Source organism: Ailuropoda melanoleuca, chromosome 8 (genome assembly GCF_002007445.2).
Source record: "Ailuropoda melanoleuca isolate Jingjing chromosome 8, ASM200744v2, whole genome shotgun sequence".
Taxonomy (NCBI): domain Eukaryota; kingdom Metazoa; phylum Chordata; class Mammalia; order Carnivora; family Ursidae; genus Ailuropoda; species Ailuropoda melanoleuca.
In genome coordinates, this window is record NC_048225.1 from 94,017,313 (window position 1) to 94,045,183 (window position 27,871).

At 44.1% G+C, this 27,871-nt stretch overlaps 1 protein-coding gene across 1 annotated transcript in view; it reads right to left on the minus strand.

Annotated features, from left to right (window-relative positions):
- The window catches only part of HHAT (hedgehog acyltransferase), a 306,415-nt gene that overhangs the window by 258,094 nt on the left and 20,450 nt on the right, over positions 1 to 27,871 (minus strand). The window contains exons 2-5 of the mRNA XM_034667656.1: positions 24,324 to 24,397; positions 20,989 to 21,102; positions 9,784 to 9,978; positions 5,620 to 5,835 (exon numbers count right to left, since the gene is read on the minus strand). Coding sequence (XP_034523547.1) covers positions 5,620 to 5,835; positions 9,784 to 9,978; positions 20,989 to 21,102; positions 24,324 to 24,397 — 599 coding nt within the window. The remainder of the gene's footprint in view (positions 1 to 5,619; positions 5,836 to 9,783; positions 9,979 to 20,988; positions 21,103 to 24,323; positions 24,398 to 27,871) is intronic.

Genomic DNA, 27,871 nt, shown 5'->3' on the forward strand with positions numbered 1-27,871 from the left:
AGCCCCACCACGCAATCAGGAAAACATGTCTACCCAGTCACCTCTTAGCTCCAGGCATTGCCATTCAAGTTCGGTTCAGAGGCCTGCCTTAGCTTCCCCAAATAATGTGCAGTCTAAAATGACACAAATATCTGTAATTAAGGAGAAACATGAGGTCCATTTTGTCGCTGATTGGCTTCCCAATAATGGCTTATCTACTTTCCCCAGGGCAAAACTTCTCTACCCGGTTTAATAAGGTATAATTATGTGTCACCACTGGACCAGAAGAAGGCTGGACTTTTCTCTGCAATGTCCCCTTTTTGCTGCTGGATGCCACCTCATTCAGAGTAACAGAATTGTCTTCCTTAACCATACAAGTGAATACAGGAGAAGGAAAACAATCCAGTTTTTTATTCTATGTGCTTGTACTTAAAAAAAATGGTTATTCATCTTTCTTTAGAGTCAGATGATTACAGTCCACTTATACCTTCAATCTAGTTGACTCCCTTTTATTTAAAAAATTCAGCATTTGTCCCTTGTCGATCCAGCAGGAACAAAAGGTATGCCACACAGAGCTCACCTAATGAGCAGGGTTGCTCCCTTATCTCAAATGAAATGCTTGCATGCAGACATCTCAAACTCGGGGAGTGCCATCCTCCAGACCATGGAAACTGCCATCAGTGGGAATTTTTAGTTAAGGCTCCACTAAAAAATACATATTAACTCATCTGCAAAGTGCATTTTAAAACACATTATATTTCAGGGGCGCCTGGGTGGCGCAGTCGTTAAGCATCTGCCTTCGGCTCAGGGCGTGATCCTGGCGTTCCGGGATCGAGCCCCACATCAGGCTCCTCCACTGGGAGCCTGCTTCTTCCTCTCCCACTCCCCCTGCTTGTGTTCCCTCTCTCGCTGGCTGTCTCTGTCTATAAAGAAATAAATAAATCTTTAAAAAAAAAATAAAACACATTATATTTCAAAACCTCATTTCATGCAAATTGCATAAAAAGGAATATCGAAGCCTTTCAAAGATAGTCTGATGATTGAAGATGACAGTTCTCAAAGATGAAACGTTCTTTCCCTTCACACACGAATAATACAGATGTTTAAGAGCACCAAACGAAAGCCTTCCCTGGAGCCAGGGTTCGACTCTGACAACTCTGCTCCCACCTCTACACTGCGTCAAGGGTACTGTAGCCAGGAGTCTTACCCTTTGTAATGGACGAGCATCTCTCCAATCCATGGTCACAGACTGTACCCTACTCCCAACAAAGCATCCTGTAATCAGCCTTCCCCTCCCCCTGCCCTGGCATCCAGACCACGGCCGGTGGGATTCTATGGTCTCTGCCACAACAGCAAGTGGCACCCACAGCTGGTACTGCCACCACAGGACTGGGGCCTGCTCCAGCCAGCTTGAGCCTCCAGACCCGGATGTCACTAGGCCACACTGCGTCCTCTAACTCCTGGGGGGCTGGCTGCCCAACTGGCAGCAAGGCTCACATCTGTACTCCTTCCACCCTGATCTGCATTCTGTTAGCCTCTCTTTGTCTCTGTGTTACCATCTGTAAAGTGCCAGTAACCAGAGTGTCCCTCTTCTCCCATGGCTGTGAGGATGCAGGAGTAAGCACACACCAAGTCGGGCTCAGAGCAGGCGCTCAGTGGGTGTTATTTATTACAGTCTGTATTATTCCAGGTGGTCTCTAGAGCCAGAGCCCGCCCCAAACCCCGAGTGGCACAGCTGGGACACTGCCTGCCTGCCCAGCTCTTACCAACCCTGGCCACTCAAGGCCTGGGCCCACCCTGGCACCTGCAGCAACCACCTGCATCTCTCTCCTGAAGAGACAGAATCAACACATGGCCCCTTCTAAGGCCAAGAATGGCCACTGCCCAGGATCCCCTGCAGCTGTGCCCACCTATGTGACGTGACACCCAAGTCTTGGTTCTGGTCTAAACCTAGTTATAGTTCACAACCTCGGGAGCTTCCTGGGGTAAAATCTGAAACCAGCCCCTCTACGTGGAGGGCAGGGAGAGAACGAAGAGGCAGAGCACTCCAGACTGGCAGGCAGCAGGCGTAATGAGCTGAAGAACTTACATACAAGGCTGGTCTTGAGGGGCTGCAAGATTTCCACCCCCGCCTACCAAATCTTCAAAGTTTATATAGAGGCCTTAACCGGGTTCAGTCACATATTCAGTCCAGAGGGTCTCGATGACGCCTTACTCCCTCAAGGCTATGTCCCTGAAATAGCTCCTAGTGGGGAATGGCAGGGGGAATGTACATTCTAAGGACAGGAGAAGGTGTGAGGAGCCTCTAACTGCCTGGGTTCAGCTTGTGGGTCAACCAGCAGTCAAGGCCTCTCCACAACCTTCTCCAACGACCTCCCCAGAACTGACACATGCTTCCAGCCAAAAATAACAATAACAGTAATCCTTAACACTTCCCAGGGTTTACATGTCAAGCTATGTTACCTGTACGACATCATTTAATCCTTACAGCAATCCTACGAGGGAGGTACTACTATTCTTCCCATTTCGGTGCTAAGGAAACAGGAGTCACAAATATGGCAAGTAATTCACCAAATGCTCTCAAGCCAGAGCAAAGCAGGAATTCAAACCCTGTGACAACAGGGTTGGGCTCCAGGGTGTTTGCTCTTCACCACCACACAAGCTAGCTGTTTGGGCACTAGCTCGTCCACTGGGGGTAGGAGCAGAGCCCTCTGTAAGGAAAAGCTCCCTGGTCCTAGCACACTCGGCCTCACCATCCTCCCCCGCACTAGCCCCCCACTGCACAATTCAGCCTGCTCAGAGAAAGATGTGGTGCCCCAGGCTCCAAGCTAAGCGAACAAACAAGCCTCATGTCCAAGTGCCTCTGCTGATTAAACCTGCCCCCAGCCACCTCAGTGCTCTAGCATCACCCCTAGCTCAGTAGCTGAGTTCCACAGACCACGGGAGAAAAAAAATAAAGGGGGCACATGTTCCTGAAACTCCAAATGTCGTCTGAGATGGCCTTCACGTTAAGGGACTGTGGCCTTTTAACAGGAAAATTTTTACCTGCTCACGATCAGTGTGCAAGTTTCAAATGCCTTACTTCACAGAGGACACCTCTTCTATGCTTCCCTCATCCTGTGTATGCAATTTACATACTAAAAAAATTGGGTGAAAGATACATTCTCTCCAGGCTGCGCCTAATACTATCATTTTATCAAACAGTTTGCCCGGCTGGTTGGTTTCCATGGTGGGGCTCTGCTGCCCCCTGGTGGCAAAGCCTCACACTCTGGCTCTCACTGACAGGACAACCTAAGAACCATGAATTTCAGTATTACCACTTCGTGTTACATTTATTCATTCGCTCACACACTCGTTCAGAGCGAACGTGCTTATAAGTTCTTCCAGTTGGCTTTCTTTCCCCTACTAGCAGCCTTTTCCTTCGTGGCCTCCCTGAAAGAATTCTTTCACGACTGCCTTACCTTCCTAGCTGTTTCCCCTTTTTTTATTTCTCTATTTTTTTTATTTTTTAAAGATTTTATTTATTTATTTGACAGAGAGAGACAGCGAGAGAGAGAACACAAGCAAGGGGAGTGGGAGAGGAANAGCAAGTGGAGTGGGAGAGGAAAAGCAGGCTTCCTGCCAAGCAGGGAGCCCGATGTGGGGCTCGATCCCAGGACCCTGGGATCATGACCTGAGCCGAAGGCAGACGCTTAACAGCTGAGCCACCCAGGGGCCCCTAACTGCTCCCCTTTAAGACCTATTTTTCTCAAAGGGGGTCAGTGCCCCATAAGACCTTCCATAACTATAGAAACCTCGCGGCTGTTTTTATTTGCCCTCAGCTTACTAAACATTTTGCCTTTTCTAGACTGACTTTCCTATAAACCTTCCCAGACCACAGAGAAAGGTTCCAATTTGCCTTCTGGGTTCTCTGCTTTTAGCAAGTGCTCCCATTTTGAAAGGAGTGAAAAAGAGATGGGTAGGACAGACATGCAACCAGAGTCTCCATACCTGAGTCCCTATAGGAAGAAACCTGGTCACCCCCGGCCTTCAGCCCCCGACTCTGCCAAAGAACTCAGGACAGTGGTTCTCCACCTCTAACGGGTAGCAGAATCACCTGGAAGGCCTATTAAATCACATTGCTGGGCCCCACCGCGAAGTGTCTGAATCAGATCCGAGGTGGGGCCCAAGAATTTGCGTTTCTAACAAGTTCGCAGATGCTGCTGCTGCTGCTGCTGCTGGTCCAAAGACCACACTCTGAGAGCCGTGGAGTTAGAATATCAGCTGCTACCGCTAACCACCTGTCTTCTACACGATAATTTTAAACACAATTTTCGAACACAAATTTCAAATTACCTCAAGACAGAAGAGTGATCCTATGTAACCAAACTGAAATATGAGAAACCATATGCTAAACATATATCTGCCTAGAATATCAATTTCACTTGAAGATTAATGGAGGAAAAGAAGTTAAATAATTTAATTGGCAATTTTTAAAACTGTACATTGTTATAATGTGTATAATGAAATATACAAGAATAAAATGTGTATACACATTAACATATAATGTACAGATAAATAGACAATATAAAAGTGTATAATGAAATACACTTCTGAGTACAATGAATAACTGCGTGCAATTTTTAAGAGAGAATATGAACCCTGCTACCTTTCCAGGGGGCACCTTCCATATTGCCCTTTGGAAATACGCAACACTGCCGCCGGCCCCGCTCTTGGAACTCATTCCAGGCGTGTGTATACGTAGGTACATGTGTGCGTGCATGTGTGCGCTGTGCACAGGCGTGTGCTGTGTTCTCTGCGTGCATATGTTGTGCTGTGTGTGAGTGTATGTGTGTGCCTATGTGTCGTTATTCCCACTTCCATCGAGACTGTTCTGTTTTGGTGGTAGGAGGTAGAACTGTCCCTCCAGAAACACAGATTTTAGGTATTATCGATTCCTAAACCTCGACTGACTTCCTAAACGTGTTCCATGAGGCTAGCTATGGAAGGAGAACAAAAACTCTAAGAAAGAGGGAAAGGGAGGTGGGAATGACGAAGGCAGTTTGACAGGGGCTTCAGACAAGGCTGCGGGGAAGCTGGGTCCAGGGCAGAAACAGGCACTTGGACCCCAAAACACACCACTACCGTCCACCTCTCTCCAACTCCACTCTGTTGTCTCAACTAGGTCACCCTGAACAATTCCCTGGCGATGACAGTGTTATTTCCTAAGCTGTTTATGACAATAAAAGACAACATGGCATTTACCAACCAACAGCTTAGACAGTTTCCCTTTCTACTTTTCCAGGTAACACCATCAGAATTTTTTTTTTCTTTCCCTGGGATGTCTCAGCAGGGGATACCCAGCCCTAAGTTCCTTGCTGTGCCCCGTTACTAATCCTGGTTGCCAGAGCCCACCGAAGAGTCGGGGTGGGGGGGTGGAGTTCCTCGAGCCAGCATGCACAAGAGACAGGTCAACCTTTATTTCAAATACCTATTTCCCCCCAGTACTTCATTTATCATGTAAGAAGTCCCAACAAGAATGTGTTTTCAGTGTGTGGACACCCCTGCATGGAAAGCCCCCGGAGTGTCCTGGACGGCCACGGCCGATACAGAGGGAGGCTTCATCTACAGAATACCAGCCCAGTCCCCAGCGGGCTCTACCTTGGTGATGAACTCCGGGAAGCTGAGGATGGGCCCGTTGTGGAAGACAGGATAGTAGAAGACATAGGCCACCAGCCAGGGAAAGGAGTAGAAGCCGCTCCCGGTGGGCACCTGCTGCCAGCAGAACTCGAGGCTGAAGCTGGTGTAGTACAGGCAGCGCACGGTCAGCGTGAACTGCAGCAGGTAGTACTCGTTCTCTGTCTGGTACCAGCCTCTCTGCGAAGTCCCAAAAAGAGAACAGCCCTTGAGCGTCAAGCAAGGACACCGCCCAGGCCCCTGGGAAGGCACAGCAGCCGTCCCGTAAAGTGAAAACCAGGGGGCAGCAGGTGAATCTCCCTGGTGACAGAAACAAGCTGTGAATGAGCAGTGGGCGGAGGGGTGTCCCTGGCACCAGCCGTCCACGGAGCACGAGGCCTGAAGCATGATTATGAAAGTTCTCCTGGAGAAGCACCTCTCAGATCCGTCCAGACGTGGAGATGGACCACAGCAAGTGGATACTTTGACAGTTCCTCCACTAATTCAGAAGGCAAAGAGAGGCGTATAAAGGTCACCCGGGATTCCTGCCTTCAACGTGTTTTTCCTGTTGTTCTTGTTACTCATTTGGTTCCACATGTAGCTGACGACTATTTGCCAAAGAAGCTTTAGAAACACCGTCAAGTGGCGCCTGGGTGGCACAGCGGTTAAGCGTCTGCCTTCAGCTCAAGGCGTGATCCTGGCGTTATGGGATCGAGCCCCACATCAGGCTCTTCCGCTACGAGCCTGCTTCTTCCTCTCCCACTCCCCCTGCTTGTGTCCTCTCTCGCTGGCTGTCTCTATCTCTGTCGAATAAGTAAATAAAATCTTTAAAAAAAAAAAAAGAAAGAAAGAAAGAAAGAAACACAGTCAAGAAAAATAGTCCCTGCCCCTGATGTATCTAAATTCTCGTAACAGGAGATAGGTATGGAAGTCTATAGTTACAGTGCAACAAGAAAAGAGAAATAATAAGCATGTACTAAAAATGTATGTGGTAAAAACAGTACTAGGGGGAGTAAAATTATGGGTCATTTTATAATCTTTATTCTTCTATATTTTCCATAATACACATGTATTGGAATTTCAGTTCCACAATGACTAAAGAATATCAAAACTTCCTGAGATTTTCTGGGCAAGGAAAACAAGGAAAATGTCTTCTCTGTCTCAGGGGCTAATCATGGGCATTGGATGAGAGAAGGAATGTAAAATTTTCCTATAAATTGTAGAGCACTCCACAGATGATTTTTTATTAGATGCAGAGAAAACTATTACTTTCTTCTCCCATTGTTCCTTACCCTCTGTTCCTGCAACATCTGGCACCACCCAGGTCAACCCTGAGCAACCTTAGAGGTCTAAGACATAGGCAGATCCAAAAGTCAAGACTGCGGAATGCAACACACCAGGATTCACATGTATCAACCCCATAGGGCCACTAGGGGGACCCCCACCACGGTTCTTCAATTGACTCTTGGCTGAAAACATAAGGCATCTACCCAAGGGAAGCACCGAAGAGGGCTTGTCTTCCCCAGGGTAAAACAGCGACACTTACCTTAACTTCCTCCACATCTTGCAGCCTCAGTGTGGAGAGCAGGAGGAGAGAACAGAGCCATGTGAGGACCAGCGACCGGAACTGGGCTACACAGAAGGAGATCAGGGTGTGGAGAAAGATAATGGCCGTGCCGTGGGCTCCTAGCACACACCAGGAGGCCCATATTCCATAAGCCCCCAGGATCCAGGGTCTGTGCTGCAGACAGGGAGGGATCCAGGGAGAGAGAGAAAGAGGAAGGGGGCAGGGAGGAAAAGAAAAAAGGCTGAGCTAATGGATATTGCTATTAAAGTTTCTACATATAAGAGCATAATGCTTAGTGATCCATTAACCAAACTATTCTCACGGCCCTGGGGATTTAGTGCAACACAAACAGGATTCAGAGGGACTTTCCACATTAACCCCAGAACTCCACCAGATCCACCCAGAAGCAAGGAGCCACCCTCCTGCCTTCAGCAAAAGCCACCCAGACCGCTGGATCCCCCAACAAGATTTTTAGCAGACTTTTCAACAGACCCTATGGAAGCCAGAAAACAGTTGGAAAAACTACTAATCTGGAACACAAGCCCCTACATACACTACCCTGCAGAAGTGAAGGTAAAATAAAGTATTGGTCCACGCTTCTCGGGAGTCTCACTGAGACAACTGGGCCATTCTAAAGTCCAAACCAGAGACTTAAATGAAAATATCTTGGTACATTTTTACTACCATATTGTTCACAGTCAAATTGATGTCACAAAAAAGTGTATCTTACCTGCTTTATACAATATTGAAGACTTTGCATAATCAATCTGATGGACACATTCATTTCCATTTTAGGATAATCAGAATATTTTTCTCTCCAATTATCAAGTTACTGACACTGGATAACTAAATAAATAAATAAACATATCTTTGCTTTTATGATATATTCTTGGTCATATATGGCTGGTAAATCTTTACTTACAAACCACAATGTTTTAACATTGTTTGGTTTAATTACTCAGCTTTGAAGCCCAACTGCCTAAAATAAAGCCTGGTGTCCCCATTAACTAGCTGTGTGGCCTCAGGCAAGTTACTTAATCCCTCTGGTTTTTTTCATATGTAAAATAAAGATAACAGTATCTATTTCATGAACTTGCTGTGAGAATTGTTAACACACATAAAATGCTTACAACAGTGTCTGCATTCATAGTAAGGACACTACCAATACTAGTTATTATTCCTACAGGGGAATATGATGAGTCATTTCAGTGTGCACTTAAAAATATGGTTTCCAGGAATACACTGAGTTGAGAAGTGGGGAATGCTTGAATTTAGGTCTTCTTGTGAAAACAAGAATTCTTTAAGGCAAGGACAGATGTGGACTATGAACTGTTAATCCCATCTTTAAAAGATGCTAACTCTTCCAAAATATTGTCTAAGAACAATTCTTTCCCAAACCTACACTCCAGCCCAAGAGAGAATGTTTTAAATGAGTGACTAGGTCAGCCACTTTTAAGTTCCAAGAAAATCAGAGAAATCTGCAGTTCAGTTTTACTATTTTTCTGTCCTATTGCCCACAGAAAACAGTCCCATAAATTTGCTTCAAATTTTTCCCCAAACACTCACCTCTGGGCAGAGGCCAATTATAAGAAACAAGATTGCCAAAGACCATTTTAAGAACTGGTTTTAACAAAAGGAAAAAAAAAGGTTTTTCCAACACGATCTACAGGATTTACCCCCGAGATCCTTTTCCATGCACCCAGGGCTACGATACACACAACCACGTCTTTATTAAGCGTGATTTGATCCATTTGGAAGAAGCCTATTTGTTCAGCTTTCATTTGGGAGGTTAACCACAGACGAAGGGACTTCAGTTTGGAAAAACCTGAATGAGATTCTCTGATGAATTTCACTGTGCTCACCAGAGCTACCGTACAGGCACAACCTTGTCCCAAATTCTCATCCCCCACGGTCTTCCTCCTGCCAAACGGGACAGGCAGGGAATGTGTAGTACCAGTGCTCCAAGAAGGCACACAAAAGGCTCTCGCCTTACCTGCATGCTCTCCATTATGCCTCATATCACTTACTCGGTTCTCCCCAGGGGGGAGAGGCAGCTCTACCACACACATCCACGGCAGACAGGTGATGTAAAGGAAAAGATGGAAAACAGACAAAAATAATCGCCTATTTTTTAAAAAAACTGTTATATAGGGGCGCTTGGGTGGTGCAGTCATTAAGCGTCTGCCTTTGGCTCAGGGCGTGATCCCAGCGTTATGGGATCAAGCCCCACATCAGGCTTCTCCACTGGGAGCCTGCTTCTTCCTCTCCCACTCGNTTTTTTATTAGATGCAGAGAAAACTATTACTTTCTTCTCCCATTGTTCCTTACCCTCTGTTCCTGCAACATCTGGCACCACCCAGGTCAACCCTGAGCAACCTTAGAGGTCTAAGACATAGGCAGATCCAAAAGTCAAGACTGCGGAATGCAACACACCAGGATTCACATGTATCAACCCCACAGGGCCACTAGGGGGACCCCCACCACGGTTCTTCAATTGACTCTTGGCTGAAAACATACGGCATCTACCCAAGGGAAGCACCGAAGAGGGCTTGTCTTCCCCAGGGTAAAACAGCGACACTTACCTTAACTTCCTCCACATCTTGCAGCCTCAGTGTGGAGAGCAGGAGGAGAGAACAGAGCCATGTGAGGACCAGCGACCGGAACTGGGCTACACAGAAGGAGATCAGGGTGTGGAGAAAGATAATGGCCGTGCCGTGGGCTCCTAGCACACACCAGGAGGCCCATATTCCATAAGCCCCCAGGATCCAGGGTCTGTGCTGCAGACAGGGAGGGATCCAGGGAGAGAGAGAAAGAGGAAGGGGGCAGGGAGGAAAAGAAAAAAGGCTGAGCTAATGGATATTGCTATTAAAGTTTCTACATATAAGAGCATAATGCTTAGTGATCCATTAACCAAACTATTCTCACGGCCCTGGGGATTTAGTGCAACACAAACAGGATTCAGAGGGACTTTCCACATTAACCCCAGAACTCCACCAGATCCACCCAGAAGCAAGGAGCCACCCTCCTGCCTTCAGCAAAAGCCACCCAGACCGCTGGATCCCCCAACAAGATTTTTAGCAGACTTTTCAACAGACCCTATGGAAGCCAGAAAACAGTTGGAAAAACTACTAATCTGGAACGCAAGCCCCTACATACACTACCCTGCAGAAGTGAAGGTAAAATAAAGTATTGGTCCACGCTTCTCGGGAGTCTCACTGAGACAACTGGGCCATTCTAAAGTCCAAACCAGAGACTTAAATGAAAATATCTTGGTACATTTTTACTACCATATTGTTCACAGTCAAATTGATGTCACAAAAAAGTGTATCTTACCTGCTTTATACAATATTGAAGACTTTGCATAATCAATCTGATGGACACATTCATTTCCATTTTAGGATAATCAGAATATTTTTCTCTCCAATTATCAAGTTACTGACACTGAATAACTAAATAAATAAATAAACATATCTTTGCTTTTATGATATATTCTTGGTCATATATGGCTGGTAAATCTTTACTTACAAACCACAATGTTTTAACATTGTTTGGTTTAATTACTCAGCTTTGAAGCCCAACTGCCTAAAATAAAGCCTGGTGTCCCCATTAACTAGCTGTGTGGCCTCAGGCAAGTTACTTAATCCCTCTGGTTTTTTTCATATGTAAAATAAAGATAACAGTATCTATTTCATGAACTTGCTGTGAGAATTGTTAACACACATAAAATGCTTACAACAGTGTCTGCATTCATAGTAAGGACACTACCAATACTAGTTATTATTCCTACAGGGGAATATGATGAGTCATTTCAGTGTGCACTTAAAAATATGGTTTCCAGGAATACACTGAGTTGAGAAGTGGGGAATGCTTGAATTTAGGTCTTCTTGTGAAAACAAGAATTCTTTAAGGCAAGGACAGATGTGGACTATGAACTGTTAATCCCATCTTTAAAAGATGCTAACTCTTCCAAAATATTGTCTAAGAACAATTCTTTCCCAAACCTACACTCCAGCCCAAGAGAGAATGTTTTAAATGAGTGACTAGGTCAGCCACTTTTAAGTTCCAAGAAAATCAGAGAAATCTGCAGTTCAGTTTTACTATTTTTCTGTCCTATTGCCCACAGAAAACAGTCCCATAAATTTGCTTCAAATTTTTCCCCAAACACTCACCTCTGGGCAGAGGCCAATTATAAGAAACAAGATTGCCAAAGACCATTTTAAGAACTGGTTTTAACAAAAGGAAAAAAAAAGGTTTTTCCAACACGATCTACAGGATTTACCCCCGAGATCCTTTTCCATGCACCCAGGGCTACGATACACACAACCACGTCTTTATTAAGCGTGATTTGATCCATTTGGAAGAAGCCTATTTGTTCAGCTTTCATTTGGGAGGTTAACCACAGACGAAGGGACTTCAGTTTGGAAAAACCTGAATGAGATTCTCTGATGAATTTCACTGTGCTCACCAGAGCTACCGTACAGGCACAACCTTGTCCCAAATTCTCATCCCCCACGGTCTTCCTCCTGCCAAACGGGACAGGCAGGGAATGTGTAGTACCAGTGCTCCAAGNAAAAAATTTTTTTTAAAGATTTTATTTATTTATTTGATAGAGATAGAGACAGCCAGCGAGAGAGGGAACACAGCAGGGCGAGTGGGAGAGGAAGAAGCAGGCTCCCAGTGGAGAAGCCTGATGTGGGGCTTGATCCCATAACGCTGGGATCACGCCCTGAGCCGAAGGCAGACGCTTAACCGCTGTGCCACCCAGGCGCCCCCACCTATTTTTTTAAAAAAAATAAAAAACTGTTATATAAATTAGAACCCACTAAACTCCTGACAGCATGGTCAGCCATCCACGCCTTGTACTCCGACTGGCAACAGAGGAGTCCCCACTATCGATACAGCCCTTAGGGCACACCTCTTCCAGCCACTGTCCCTCCACACACGTCTGGAACTGGCTGAATCAGCCAGAAACAGAAGAGCAACACTGCCCACCAGCAAGCAGCACCATGGACGGCCTGCACCTCGGGGGAGGAGGAGGAGGGCTCAGAGATCATTTTCATGGGCAAAGGCCTAATACAGCCCTGTTCCACCTATTTCTACTCCAAAAGTGTTTGTATATTTTTCAAACTTTTGTCTACCTCTTAAGTGAAAATGCTTAAAAATCAGTTATTAAGCCTCTGACATCAAATATGCCAGGAACTATTTAACTTTTCAAAAAAAAATTTTTTTAAATGTGTGATGGGGCACCCGGGTGGCTCAGTTGGTTGAGCATCTGACTCTTGGTTTTGGCTCAGGTCATGATCTCAGGGTTGTGAGCTCGAGCCCCGAGTTGGGCTCTGTGTTCAGTGTGGAGTCTGCTTCTCCCTCTCTTCCTCTCTCCCTGCCCCTCCCCAGACTCCTGCAGTCTCTCTAAAACAAATACATCTTTAAAAAGATAAAAATAAAGGGTATCAAAGTGTGAGCAATCCCAAGCTTGAGAATAAGACAGGCTGGGTGAACTATGCTGAGGCACAGGACTGTCCTGACCCCCTTCACTAACCTTATTCCAGGCTCTTTAGTTTCTAAGAGAAGATGAAAAGGCAGGTGAGGGAAGAGAAGAAATGTTTAAAAGTCTAACAAACCTTAAGAAAGAAACTATATTTTTGTGGTAGTTGAGATAAAGCCAAAGTGAAAATGCAGCAGCCTTCCTAATGTGAGACAGTGCTTCCCGCCCCGGACTGAAGGAGGACAGCCACCTGCCCTCTGCTCCCACGGCTCTCCATGTCTACGCTCAGTAGCCCCCTCCACAGGCTAATATCCGGTCTTGTTCAAATCACAGTAACGTAAGCCCAGAACCTAACATGGCACCGAACACAGAGCAGCATCTCATGAACACTGGATAGATGAACGAATGTTGGAATAGTTGAGTGGGTAGATATGGGGGGATGGATGTGCCTCCCCAAGTCTTTGGACTTAACCTGGTAGTTGTGTACTAACACGTGACAAGAAGTTAGCACCAATATTTGGGGCTTTTAAGTCGACTAACATGAAAAGCTGCTATTCTCCAAGGTCTCTACTTGTACCACTCACCCCCTTATCAACCAAGGCTGCTTTGCGAGTGCAGTTGGAATGAAGGGAGTCATCCCACATCTCGCTGCCTACTGCCTGCTTTCTACTCTCAGGGGTATCTTAACAACTCGACTTGTGTTGGGGGAAATCTCCAACAGTTTACAACTGATGGCGCACAGGCACAAAGCTATGAAAGCGGACATCTGCTGCCCCTCACCCCAGGGAGGGGTTCAGGGAGACTAACCAACTGAGCTGACCTGTTTCCATGGCTGAGGGCAGCACCCCTGGGGGAAAACTACGGCCTCGCCCTCCTTTTCTTCAAATCTTCTTCATCAGGAGTGAGGGCCCAGCCACAGGAAGAGCTGGCTGGCAATGCCCCTCTCACACCCTCCTTCTCACCCTGGGTGAGCTCGCTCTGTGCTGTGGACACACAGCGAGATGAGGCTACGGCTCCCTCATTAGCTCACCTCCAGAGGGACAGGTGAGAGGGTGAAGCCTTGGTGAGGGCTCCTGTTGGCAACGTTACCAGACTTTGCTGTCTATGAATTCTTTTTGTAGAGCTGCCCAGAAACCACTCAGTGGGGGCATTGTTTGAGAAATAAATAAAAAGAGTCCATCAATAATCCTTATGCATGGCATAATTTATTATATACTATATAATCAATTGCAGCTGCTACTGAAAAAAAAAAAAAATATATATATATATATATATCCCCAAACAAACAAAGAGAAAAACCAAAACCATCCCAGAGTCCAAGCATCCACATTCCTGGGAGCAAAGGCCAGTGGGCCTACACAAAGCGAATTTCACCCCTCCTTAGAGATGCACTGAGGGAGGCAGAGAGTCTGGTTAGCACATGAGATTCCCATTAGGTGTGTGGTTTCAGTAAGATGCTGGCAGGGAACACTGTTCACCACAGCCTTCCAGAGGTTAGTTTACTCATTTCAGCCAGCGCCACGGGACCACACTTCTCAGTCCTGTGGCTGATGAGCTCAGCTGGTCAGGGCCCAAAGCTAATGATGTGGGTTCTGCCAGTCGGAGGTACACTGAACACCCCGCTCTGTGGTTCGCAACAGAGCCACCCTCAGCCCCCACGCCAGGCCAGCCTTCTCAAAAGGTTCACACAGGGGTATTTTTAGTTCCGAGGGCAGAGAACACAATGTCTCAGGTGGTGGCAAGGCCACAGGGTGCTCAAGAAAGGAGGCGACTGTCTGACCCACCCAACGCACAATCCAATCATAACAGACCCACAGCCAAAGCTCAGAGCCATTACTCAGCCTCCCCTCCCAGGTCACCGGCCTCTGACGCAGTCTCGCCAAAACCCAGAGAGCGAGCCCTACCCAGAGAAAAGGCGTTTAACCTTGCCCAAGGAGCTCAGTGGAAAGTTTTATTATTTATCATGGTGGGAAGAGAAGAGAAAAGAGAGAGAAGAGAAGAGCAGGGCAATGCAATCACGCTTTTGAACACAACCTGCCTCTCTCTGGGAGGAGGTGGGACGAGCAAAGGAAGAGACAAGATTCGATAGGAGATGGGGAGCATCCTTCAGGGCTTAAGGACTGGAACAGCGAGAATAGCTCAGATGCTAACATGCTTTCCCTGCAAGCGCTCTCTGTCCACAGCTCCTGACCCCTCCAAGAATGGGGAAAGAAAAGACAGCTGCAGTCCAAATCTTCCACCTTGAGTAAGTCCCAAAAACATCCACCATCTGGAACATTCAGTCCAGGTGGTGAAAGCACAAAGCTAATGGGGCCAAAGTTGTGGTTCATACTTACGTATCAGGACCAAGCAGACTCAGACAAAAGAGCCCTGTGCCCCAGCCACCAGCAGAACCCTGCCCACCAACTGTCGCACAAATCAAGCCTGTGGTTGAGATGAGGGGATGGGAGACACACACAGAGATGACTCAGTGCCAACTCTGCGAAGAACACCTCCTCCTGACTTTGCGTAGATGTGGTCCGCAGACAGAAAGTCCACCTGTCCCCCCAGACCGGCTCAGGAGATGCAGGAAACTGAAAGAAGCAAATGCTCCCATTCCTTCAAACCACAGCTCCAAGGCACCTCCTGGGAAGCTCTCCCTGACACCCGGAGGCAGAGGTGGCCCACGCCTCCTCCCAGGCACCCAACCCACCACGGCAGCAGGTCCAAAATCAAGATCGGTATTTGGCTTCCTCTGTGTTCTCCCCCAGCTTCCTGAGGGGAAGGGGCTGTGTCTCTCAATCCTTCCCCCGCCCTCCACACCCCAACTCAAGCTTGAGAGAGCGTCAGAGAAAGACATGCATGGGAGGAGTGTAGGTACGGCTGAACAGACAGCCTCTGTCCTCAGGGGTTCTAGAATCTCAAGACAGTAGACTCCTTTCTTGAGCACAGCAGAGGTAAGCGCTCCCAGAAGCACACAGCCGACCTCGGCAAACGCCCGCAGACCGCGGCAGCACTTGGCTTTCATCCTACACAAGCATAACCCTGAGAAACATCAGACCCTCACCACTCCCCTGAGAAGCAGGCAGTACTACCCCTATTGCACAAATGAGGAACAGGCTCAAAGATCTTAACTAACTTGCATATAAGGCCACGTGGCTGGAGAGCTGCAAAGCTGGGATTCACGGGAGTGCTCCTAAGCGCTCTGAATACTGCCAAAGATAAAAAGAGCTTCGACTCAAAGTAACAAGCAAATTAAATGGAGGAACATCTAGATCCTAAACTAGGTACATTTCTGATGCTGGTACATGCAAAGCAGCAGCTGAAAATGGAGGAAGTCTGGAAAGGAGGGGGAGGAGTGCCCAGTCAAGCGCATCTAGAAAGTTAATCTACATCTTGCATTAGCCAAGGGGCCAGATTGCCTGGGGCGGGGGCTGGTTCTTGGAGACAAGAAAACCTCAGTCTTTATGCACAAAGCACAGGCATGCATAGAGTATGTAAACAGTGTATCTGTGGTATTAAAATTTCATAGTAAGGAAGTCACAATTGGGAAAAATTATATCTAAAAAGGCTGGGGAGGGGGGAAGGGGATGATAAAGAAAAAAAGCTAGAGAGACACTGATCTACAGGAAGCAAACAAGAAGTAGCAAGAACAGAGAGAGAGGCAAAGGAGACCGGTCAGATGCGGCCGTGTCAGTCCGGATGCACGTTCAAGAGTCAGAGAGGGCAGAAGATGAAAAACTCGGTGTGTCCAGGGCACCTGCCTTCCTTCTGCCCCACTTCCTTCTTCCACATGTGCAGTTACAAGTATATCAAAAATTAAACGCAGAGAAAGGAACATTTATAAAGTCTGAAAGGGATAGAGAATAGTGAAAGAGCACCTGTATCCCCGCCACCAGCTTAAGAAAGACAAGGTTCTATCAGTACTTTCAAGGGTGTTGGCCAGATGTCAAGCAGGCCTCAATTAAAATAAACAAACTGTCAAAGGAAAAAAAAAAAGGGGTGGGCCTGCATATCCCCCAATTCTACTTTCCATCCCAACCAGACATAACCACTATCCAGAATTTTAATAGTTATCTCATCTTTGCAAGCATACATGTGAATGTATCATTTAGTTTTGCACAATTCTGAGCTTTATATATATGGGAGCATATCTGATGGAATCCTCTGCAACTTGCCTTATTATTACCTCAATGTTGTGGTCCAAAAATTCGTCTATGTTGACTATTATAGCTATGATTCATTCCTTTCCATAGAATAATCCATTTCTCCATAACTGATACTTGGATTGCTTCTGGTTCTTCATTATTATAAACATCACTGCAATGAGTGTCCTGACTCATCCCCTGATGGCAAAAAAGAGTTTCTCCAGGGAGAATGTCAGAGTTAGCACTGCAGCTATGGGCCATGCACCTCTCCGTATTATGAAGAAACTGTACCAATACATATTCACAACCTCTCTGAGTTCAGGCAGCCAATACTGGATACAATCGGGATTTTTGTCTTGGCTAAACTGGAAATTATGAAATGATACAGTTTTAACATGCATTTGCTTGATTACTAATAAAGTTGCACATGTGTTCTAAGTTTATTGGTCATTTGTGTTTCGTCTTCTGCAAATTCCTTTCCACATCTTGAGCCCTTTTTTTATTGGGTGATTTGTCTTTTCCTTAGGAAATTTCTTTAAGTGTTCTAAATACTAATCCTCTGTCAGCTTGTAAACAACCTATTACTGATTCGCTTCTTCACTTTCTTCATTGTCTCTTTGGATACATCCAAAGATGTGCACAATTATACACTGATGATTACACATGATTATACACTGGTAAGTTCTTATTTTAATATAAAAATATCAATTTTTTCCTTTACAATTTGTACTTTTTCTGCCTTAAGAAATCTTTCTTGACCCTGACATTAACAGATATTCTACCTCACACTTTCTAGAAATAATATACTTTCTCACTATAAGTCCTTAATCTACCTTGAAAAGGATAAGTATTCATTTAACATAGCTAAACAACTGTGTCAGCTGCGTTTATTGAACAGTTCATGCTTTCCACACAGATCCAAAATGCCAACTCTGTCACAAAACAAGTTTCCAACTATGCACAGGTATTTTCTAAACTCTATTCTGTTCCATTGGTCTATTTGTCTACCCTGGAGCCAATACGACAATGTCTTAATTATCATATCTTTATAAGTCGTAATATCTGGTAGGGTATATCCTGTGATTTGGGTATCAATTTTATACTATCTTCATAAATAGTATGTTCCCTCTTTTTCTCTTTTCTGAAAAAGTCTGGGAGAGATTTAAGTCATTTGTGTCTTGGATGTTTGGCAGAACTGGTAAATTACTAGTGTTTTCTTTACAAATAGATTTTTGACTAGTGATTCAATTTCTTTTCACAGTTATAGTACAATTTGGTCTTCCTATTTCTTCATGAGTCAGTTTCAGTAGGTCGTATTTTCTAGCAATGTGTCTGCTTTGCCAAAATTTTCAGGATTTTTGGTGTAAAGTTGTGCAAAATATCCTCTATATTTTTCATCAGCTTTTCCATACCTAATACAGCTTATTGTGTACTTTCTTTTTCCTTGATCAATCTTGCCACTGATTATTTTATTAATTTCTGCTCTTATTTTTGTTGTTTCCTTCCTTTCCTTCTATCCTTTCCTAACTTGTGTGCTTAGTTCATTATTTTTCAGACTTTCTTTTTTAATAAGAGTATATAAGATTATGGTTCCCAATCAAGTACCATTCTAGCCACACCCTACAAGTTTTGATATGTAAAATCTTTTTCATTCATTTCTAACTATTTTCTAATTCTAGGATGATCTCTTTTTTGACCTACAAGTTATTTAAAAATATGTTCTCTTTAATTTCTAAAGGAATTAGAGTTTTCAGGTCATCTTGTGTTATTGGTTTCCAAACTTAATTGCACTGGGATTAAAGAGGGTAGCCTATATAAAACACATACTTTGAAATTTTGTTGAAAATATGTTGAAATTTGTGGTACACAGATGATTAATTTTTTAAGATTTTATTTATTTGAGACAGAGAGAGAGAGAGAACATGAGCAGGGAGAGAGGGGCAGAGGGAGAGGAAGAGCAAGAAGCAGACTCCCCACTGAGCAGGGAGCCCAACCCAGGGCTCAATCCCAGGACCCCGGGATCATGACCTGAGCTGAAGGCGATACTTAACCAACTGAGCCAACCATATGTGGTTAATTTTTATAAATATTCTGTATTATTTAAAAGAATATGAATTCTCGGGGGCGCCTGGGTGACTCAGTCATTAAGTGTCTGCCATCAGCTCAGGGCATGATCCTAGCATTCTGGGATCGAGCCCTGCATCAGGCCCCTCTGCTGGGAGCCTGCTTCTTCCTCTCCCACTCCCCCTGCTTGTGTTCCCTCTCTCGCTGGCTGTCTACGTCAAATTAATAAATAAAATCTTAAAAAAAAAAAAAAAGAATATGAATTCTCTAGTTGTTAGGTGTAACAATTTACATAATTTCTTTTATCAAGCTTATTAATTATATTTTCCTTGTTTTTTTCTACATGATATAACAATTAGTCATGAAATTATGTTAAAATATCTCCCTATAGCAAGCAGAAGGGAGGGGCAGAGGGAGAAGCAGGCTCCCCACTGAGCAGGGAGCCCAATGTGGGACTCAATCCAGGACCCCAGCATCATGACCTGAGCCAAAGGCAGATGCTTAACCAACTGAGCCACCCAGGTGCCCTCACCCTTACTTTTTAATGACATTTCTCACAGATAAAACTCACCATTTTTTAATGGGTGTCTCACCACCCCTACTTTACAGAAAATGATGAATTAAAATTCAGAGGTGAAAAGCTTTCCTAAAGTTATAAAGCTAATCAGTGAGAAAGCCCAGGACCTAACACACCACCTAGTACTCTTCCGCTACACTGCGACTGACCCTTACCCACAGCAGCAGGAGTAAGATGGGATACGTTTCACCTTCCCCTCACAAAGTAAAAGTGACAGGTATTATGCTAGTCATTTTACAGATGGGAAAACTGAGACCTAGGGGCAGAGTAAGTCATTTACCTATGGGCAGAGAAACCTTGGTTAAACACAAAAACGTTAAATTTCTAGAAAACTTGGACTCTTAAAAAAATACCAAACAGAAATTTGTGGAAGAAAAGAAACCCACTAATGAGGGCTTAGGTACCTATATAATCCCTTCTAGCTTAGGAATACCCCAAACATGTATTTTTTATATTGGGTCTGCTCAGGAAGTCCTAGGAAATGTTTTAATGTATGAAGATATGACAGCACATGATTTTAGTTTTCACCATTTTAGAAGATAGAAACCACTTCAGTACAAAAAGTAATATCATATTTAAAACAAAGAAAGTTAATGTGCTGTTGGGATTTCCTATCTTCCAGGATGAGAAGCAAGCCTTAAAAGTACCGACTTTCAAGAAACAGCTAAAAAATATCCCAAGTCCGGTTCACGTCTCTAACCACATGGCACCGTTTTTTCGGTCTCCCATTCTGGTCTCTCTTGCCCAGAGGCTCCTGCTTCTTCTGTTTCTTCACCTCCATGAACCTCTAAGAATCAAACATTTTTTTGTGGGCTGACTTCTAAGTCAGTCTTTGATTGTGTTGTCTTTACTACAAAGATTTTCAAGCAGACACTCGTTTTTTTCAAATTAAGAAATCTACAGAGTCAAGAAGCATGTAGCAGAGAACACTGGACAAAGCCTGGCCCCTCCGCTACAGACAGATCCTTCTGGAAGTATCTCAGGTCCCTAGGTAGCAAAACACATCAAGGGGCTTTCAATCCTCCCGCTTGCGAAAGTACTTCTCAAACATCCCCTTTGAAGTAACCCTTGTTCTCCACTCCAGGCCAGGGTACGAATAAAAAATACTACTGGAATTCTGATCTACAACAGCTACTGTGGCATCAATTATTTGACATTAAAATTGTTCCCATTTAATGATATCATTCACTCTACTTTCTTCTGAACTTGTACGAGGAAATCACAGGTCCTCGACAAGCATTTGTTTTAATAAGATCATTTGATTAGGTATGATCTTAAGGAACACCCTCTGTAGTTTTATTCTAAAACCTTCATATTCGATGGCTTTAAAAATAATGTGGAGGAAGCAAGGGCAGGATAAGAATGTACGAAATTTTTATCATAAATGTCTTTTTAATCATCAGCAAGTCTTTCTTATCTTTTCCAGGCTTCCAAGGCTAATATCCACATCTCCTGATTCCCAGTTCAGGACTCTTTCCTCTCAAAAAGCAAAGAAAGCAGCTTAAAGGGAAATGAGGCACACAGTCAGTCATACCTTCCTTGCAAGCACGTTGGCCAGCTGAGACACAGCCACGTGGCCAAACAGAAACCGCACAAGCCGCTGTTTTCCCCATTCCATCCAGAAGCTCCACTCAAAGTCAGTCGGGTCCTAAACAGGCCGAAACAGGAGTTAATCAGAGGGATTTTCATACATCTTAGGCAGAACACAAACTCCAGTTAATCAAACAACCAGAAAGAAGGCTAATGAGAGTCCAAACTCCATAAAATGGCATTTATACACTTCTAGCCCGGGCACCACCACAGCCCCACCCACTTCTACTCTTCCCTCCAGCTTGGCTGGTCTCATTGCCGTTCTCCAAATAAATGGCTTGTCAAAGCTGATCCCCCAGGACCCTCTGTAGAACAGAAACCATTATTATTCCCATTTTATAAAAGATGAAACAGAGGCTTAAAGAATTCAATGCATGTATCCGGTGTCACACAGACAGTGCAAGCAATGAATTGAGGTTATCTCAGGTTAGCCACTCGAACAAGAGAAACGCAAATTGGACGCTAATAAAATTGCTTAAGGTCAATCGTGTTAAATTTTGCTGTCATTTCAGGCAGGAGGATAATTTGATAGAGAAATTAACCAATTTCCCATAGGATTAGGATGAAAGAATGAGAGCTATGCTTCCCTTCCCTTCAGGAAGCTCTGTGTCCATTAGCACCCTGTGTCTGGACCTGTACCAGGCAGGGGCAGGTGAAAACTTCTGGCAAGACTGAACAGGCGAACAGCTGGGAACTAACACCCAGAAGCCTTGGTTTGGCCTCAGGAGCCCCAGGGAGTCATGGTGGCCAAGTCGAGTATGGAAGGAATAAACAGTAATTGGCCACTCTAAAGTGGGCAGTTTACAAGGCTGGCCAATGAGCATCTCGGCACCACCATGATAAAGTAGGGATGTGAGATCCTCTGGACTTTCGAGTCAAATTGTGTGGGTGGGGAAGGAACCCCCTAGTGCTACTGATATTGAACAACTCAGCAGTCTCTGCCAATAAAACTTTAATTGGATTTAGAGGAAAATACTTTTTTTTTTTTTACACCTGAGGATTGAGGGGCAATTTCATACCATTACACATATTATAAAACTTTTTTCCAGAAGGTAAAATATAGATAGAATTTATCTTGATTCATATCAGACTATGACTGCAGAAGTAGGAAACCTAGCAGCCAAGGTTGCACACTTGTTTTGGTTTAGATCCCAGATCTACCCACATACTGGTTACGATGATCTGGAGTGAGATGCTTTACCTTTGTGTTCTATCTGCTCATATGATAACATTACTGATTTTCTAGGGGTTTGTGAGGACTTTTTGTTGTTTTTTAAGGATTTACTTATTTATTTGACAGAGAGAGAAAGAGGGCAAGCTTGGGGGGGGGGGGCAGAGGGAGAGAGAGAATCTCTAGCAGGTTCCACGAGATCATGACCTGAGCCAAAATCGAGAGTTGGATGTTAAGTGAGAAAGTCACTCAGGCACCCCAGGGTTTGTGAAGTTTAAATGACAACATATATATACCAAAAGTTTAAAACAGTTACTGGCATGCTACACTCACTAAAAATTGTTACCTAAACTAACTGCTAGTCCCATGTACTTCCCATCCTATGTTAGCCAGCAAGGTTGTATCATGCTTTATATGGTGCCACTTGTTTAAACATTTTTTTCCATTTTCCAAATAAACACAGTATTGTACATTATCAAATAACACATGTTCTCCACATTCAAGATCCTGATACACACACAAGCTGCTCATAAAGCCCCATCTCATCAAAATCATGGATCTGGTCCAGTTCCTTCCATTCAGAGATGACGACATCAGAGCCCAGGAAATGCCTACGCCACGTAGCCAGGCAGCAGCAGAGCAGAGAACTCAAACCTTTAACCTGGCTCTGGACCCCAATCCAAAGCTCCTTTCCCCATCTCAAAAATTTCAAACTAGTGGAGAGTAAATTAAATAAGGCAAACAAGCTCAAAGGTCACGTGATGATGTCATGCTAGGAAAATGCCATTTTCGTAACAAGGATAAAGGTAAAAGCACTAAAAGCCAAGCTAGAATTTTTTTTTAATTCCACCTCAAAAATATTCCAACATTTTACCTTTTTTAATATGATGTTCTTAAACACTAAGAATTACACTTAAAATTCAGAACCCCAGGCTTACTTATGCTTCAAAACGTTTCTGACTTTAATTTTTTTAGCAGAAAAATGATATCTCATAAAATATAAGAAACCAAAAAGACATTTATATTCCACCAGAAGGCCCAGGACTACTGAACACCCTGTGCTGGTTAAACCCCATCAACAAAAATTACACAGTCTTTCATCATTAATTCCTTTTCAGAAAATATCCATTTAGAAGAAATAAAAACATTTCTCTCATGTCTGTCCTTCTCCATTTAAAATATTTACCAGCAGGAAATAACCGGACAGAAAAGCCGAGCCAATGAACAGAACAAGAAGGCCAATAACTAGCAGTTAATGATTTGGGTAAGAAAAATGTTGACTCGCCTGCTTTTATAGGCAAAAACTCTACAGACACTGAGTTCAACCACACAATTCAAGGCAAATGTTAGAGCCTCAAAAATCAAGAACGATTTTTTCATATTCTGTTCCTTCCCCATTTCCTTTCTTGACCCTGCAATTCTTAGTCAATTCGAAAACTATTCTTCAGTTCTCGAAGTGAGTCAGACATAGACTGAGGATACGTTCTAGCCAGACAGAACCAGGACAGCTGCTCCACATAGAAAGGGGAGACTGAACTCCAAGGGACAGTTGTCCACATCCCGTGTTCCATATCAGTGCTTCTCAACCTTCAGTGTGCACACAAATCATCTACACATCTTGCTAAAATGTAGATTCTGGCCCAGATTCTCACCTCTGGGATGGGGCCTGGGATTCTAGATTTTCAACCAGCTCTCAGGTGATGACATCTGCTGGCCTAGGTCCACAGGACGGGTAGTAAAGATCTAACACTGATTATGCCTCCCTAGAGCTGAACGTTGGTCACCCCAGAGGGTTCTTAACAGCTCACCCTACCTCATATGATTCCCAGGCAGGGACACACTCAAGCGGACCACCTAATATTTACAAACTGAACAATCATCATCTTGCACTCTATGGAAAGCTCTGAGCACCTAGATTCAAGGATTTTTTAGATGAATAAGTTAACATGCAGTTATTCATTCTGATCCTTTCAATCTACAACCAGGCAAAACTGAGAAGTCTAAAGCACAAGACAGTTCAAAAGAAAGGGCCCAGGTCTGGTATTCTTCACTGCCTCTTTCCCATATAGAGAGCAGAGTTCGATCCTAGGCACTGTGAGAAACCCTACAAGTATTCCACGCCTTGGAGAACTCGCAGAACCAACACCAATCCCCGCACCACCACCATCAAGATGCTGAAAATCTGCAAAGCAGGGGAGGTCACAGTGATGTAATTCAACCACATATATTTGTATGAATGAGACATTTCCTTCTCATATAAATCACTAATATTCTGGGTATGTGTTTTCTAATGATAACCTTCCAACAACCCTTCTAGTCATTTTTTCTAAAACCCTGTGTTACAGATGAGTTCATTGGGGGTCAGAATAGGTAAATTATTTGCTCAAAATTAGTAGGGGGGAGAGCAAGATTTCAAACACAGGCCTGTTCCCAAAGAGGAAGCCCTTTTCCAAGATGTTCCTACTTGTGCTGACTCTTCCTGGACTCTCCTGTCGCCACCCAGACAGATGCACACACATGTGCACATACAGGCACCCCGCTATCTGACCAAATGGTCTCCAACCAAGAGGGGGCTTCCTTAATGCCACCATAACCACAGAGATGTCGGCTCAAGTGTGATACATATTCCCCTCTTTCAGGTGGATCTCACTACACCCCCTTCTGTCATTCACATCTCAATTCCAGCCCCTTTATCATAGCAGATCTTATTCTAGTGCTTTTTATTATAGTTAATTCATGTATTTTCTCTCTAGGAAGGAAAAATGGCAAGTTCTTGAGAGTAAGAACCTTGACTTAACCAAATTTGTATCACAAATGCCCAACATTCAGCAAGCCTTAAAAATGGTGGGGGTGTGCAATCAGGCATCTTAAGTTCTCATCACACTTCTGTTCCAGCACAAACCTGGGTAAGTCCCTTGGTTATCTGGACCTGAGCCTTCTTGCAGGTAAAATGAAGGGATAAACCAGTGTGATGTCTAAGATTCCCTTCAAAGAATTTTTTTAAAAAAAGTTATTTTCCAGACTAAAGGAAAGAAACCCTAGTAGAGTGCTAGTCACCTGCCTACAGACTCAGTTCTGACCAAGTGCCCACTCTTTAGGAAAGGGGTGGATCCCCCATCACCCTCCCATGTGACCAATACAGGCCTCCACCCTGTCAGTCTGCTCTGTTCCAGAAAGTCCACCACTCAACCAGCCTGCCCTCTTTCCCAGATTGGGAAGAAACTACTACTATATATTTAGTATGTAGTAGGATACTGCCCATAGCAAGATAAGTCAACCATCCTTAGAGAGGCTCAGTACCACACGCCAGGTCCAACAGCCAATATATGACAAAGCCTGATATTAAAGCCCTAGGTCCGAGGCTGCTAAGTCTGTTATTTCATGTGGTAAATACATACAGCATAAAAATGGTTAAGATAGTAAATTTTAAGGTACAGCTCAGGGGCATTAAGTCCATTTACACTGTTCTACAACCATAGCCACCATCCAAACTTCAGAATTTTCAGCTAGAATGTTCAACTGCTTGACTCAATAGAGTTAAATCTGACATTCATTTCTACACTTCTCTGGAACCTTGAAGGGAGAGTGGGTTGAGACTCCCATACAGTGATTTGTAGTATGTATTTTTACTATGTATTGATAAAACATAAACTATTTTACTCTGATAGCCCCAGAAACACAAATTCAAGAGTTTTTAAGTTCTATCCTAAAACAGATAGATACTCATAGGTAAAATCTGGGAGAGCTGACCTGCTCAAGATCCCCCAAAGGATTCTAGAAAGTGGACTGAAAAGGGGTAAATCCATGGCTAACAAAAGGAAAACATGAACATTCAGAAAAGCTACAACATCTAAAATGCCATGGGAGGGGCGCCTGGGTGGCACAGTAGGCTAAGTGTCCTTTTCCTGGTTTTGGCTCAGGTCACAATCTCAGGTTGGTGATCCTTCAGGGTCATGCAACAGAGTCCTGCATCAGGCTCTGCACTCACTGTGGAGTCTGCTTAGACCTTCTCTCTCCCACTCCCTCTGCCCCTCCCCACTGTGCTTACTCCTGCTCTCGCTTTCTCTCCCTCTCTCTGTCTCTCTCTAAAATAAAATATAAAATGCCATGGGAAAACAAACATCCTAACCTCCTCAAAATAAAATATTGGCTCTGTATGACACATTTTGCCCACTGGCTCAATCAACATTTTTCCAACATGACTTCTGAAACATTAGAGGTCAGAAGGCAAAAAACTACATTTCCCAGAATTCCCTGCAGCTAGCTAGCATATCAACATGCACCCCAGCTTCTGATGAACAAATACACAATGACTTCGAAGGTATAAGAACATAAAAATGTATAGGCTGTGAGACTCTTCTGGAAGAACAGTGGTAGAGGTCCCTGTTTTCTGCAGCAGCATCAGTGGACACTCCAGGGTCCAGTCAGTCCAGAGGTGCGGCAGCTACCCTGTGCGGCAGTTCTGGCTAGCTTACCACAGCGCCATCTACTCAAGCTGGGACCTCTGCAGCAGCCACAGCTCTGCTCTAGGAATTGTTCCTGGAAGTTCACTTGCTGCCTGTCCCTACAGTCCTTTTGACTACTCTAAAATCTCCTTCATCCCTACAATAAATTCCTTTCTGCTTAAACTGACTAGTGTGGTTCTATTGTCTGCAATGGAATCTTGATCAACATACTTTGGAAGGAATTTTTCTTCTGATTGCAATCCAGCTCCAGCTGTGTAACTGAACCCACTACAAAAATAATTCACTTTGAAGAACGCTATTCTGAAATAAGTCTATTCAGTGGAGGAAAATAAAATGGAGCAAAACACCAGCTAGGTCAGTCCAAGGAGGTTCTAGAACTGAACAATGAAGGCAGTGAGTGTGTCACATTCACAAAGTGCATCAGTTTATACAGTTCAAACCCAAACAGAAAATGATCTACCTTACCCACCAATCTGTATTTTTCATTATCATAACTCTTTTTTCCTCAGAGAAAACAATAGAGAGCTGAATGTACTGTATATTACTGTTTTCCTTACCCTCATATCCAGCATTTTTCGAAAAAAGTAATATAACAGAAATACTAGATACTTTTGTGTATCTATTTCCTAAATAGCATCATGTTCATATTATTTACTTCGAGACCATACCTAAGATCTCATCACATTGAGCAAAAGTTATCTCTGAACAGAGAAAACCTCTTTGTAAGATACCTGAATCCAGAAATGTTTCCCTGCATGTTCAAAGGCAGCAAGTTCACCTTTATGGCCTATAAATCTCCAAAGGAGAAAGAAAAAGAGAGAGAGAGAGAGAACTAATTTGTAAGAATTCTGCACAAAGCAGCACTGCTCTCTGGATGAACTCAGGCTAATGATTCATTAAGCAATTACTGGAATAGTTTTCTTTATCTTTCAACAGAGACTTTGCTATGTCTAAAATAGTTTGTACTAAATTATTTTATGGCTCACAATTTCCAGAGCCAACACTCTTCCCCCAACCAACATTTCCTCAAAGGTAACATGTTTTGGGGGCTCCTGGCTGGCTTCGTAGGTAGAGCACCCAACTCTTGATCTCAGAGTTGTGAGTTTAAGCTCCATGTTGGGTGTGGAGCCTTCGAAGGGAAGGGAAAGGGAAAGGAAAGGGGAAAAGGGAAAGGGAAAAGGAAAAGGAAA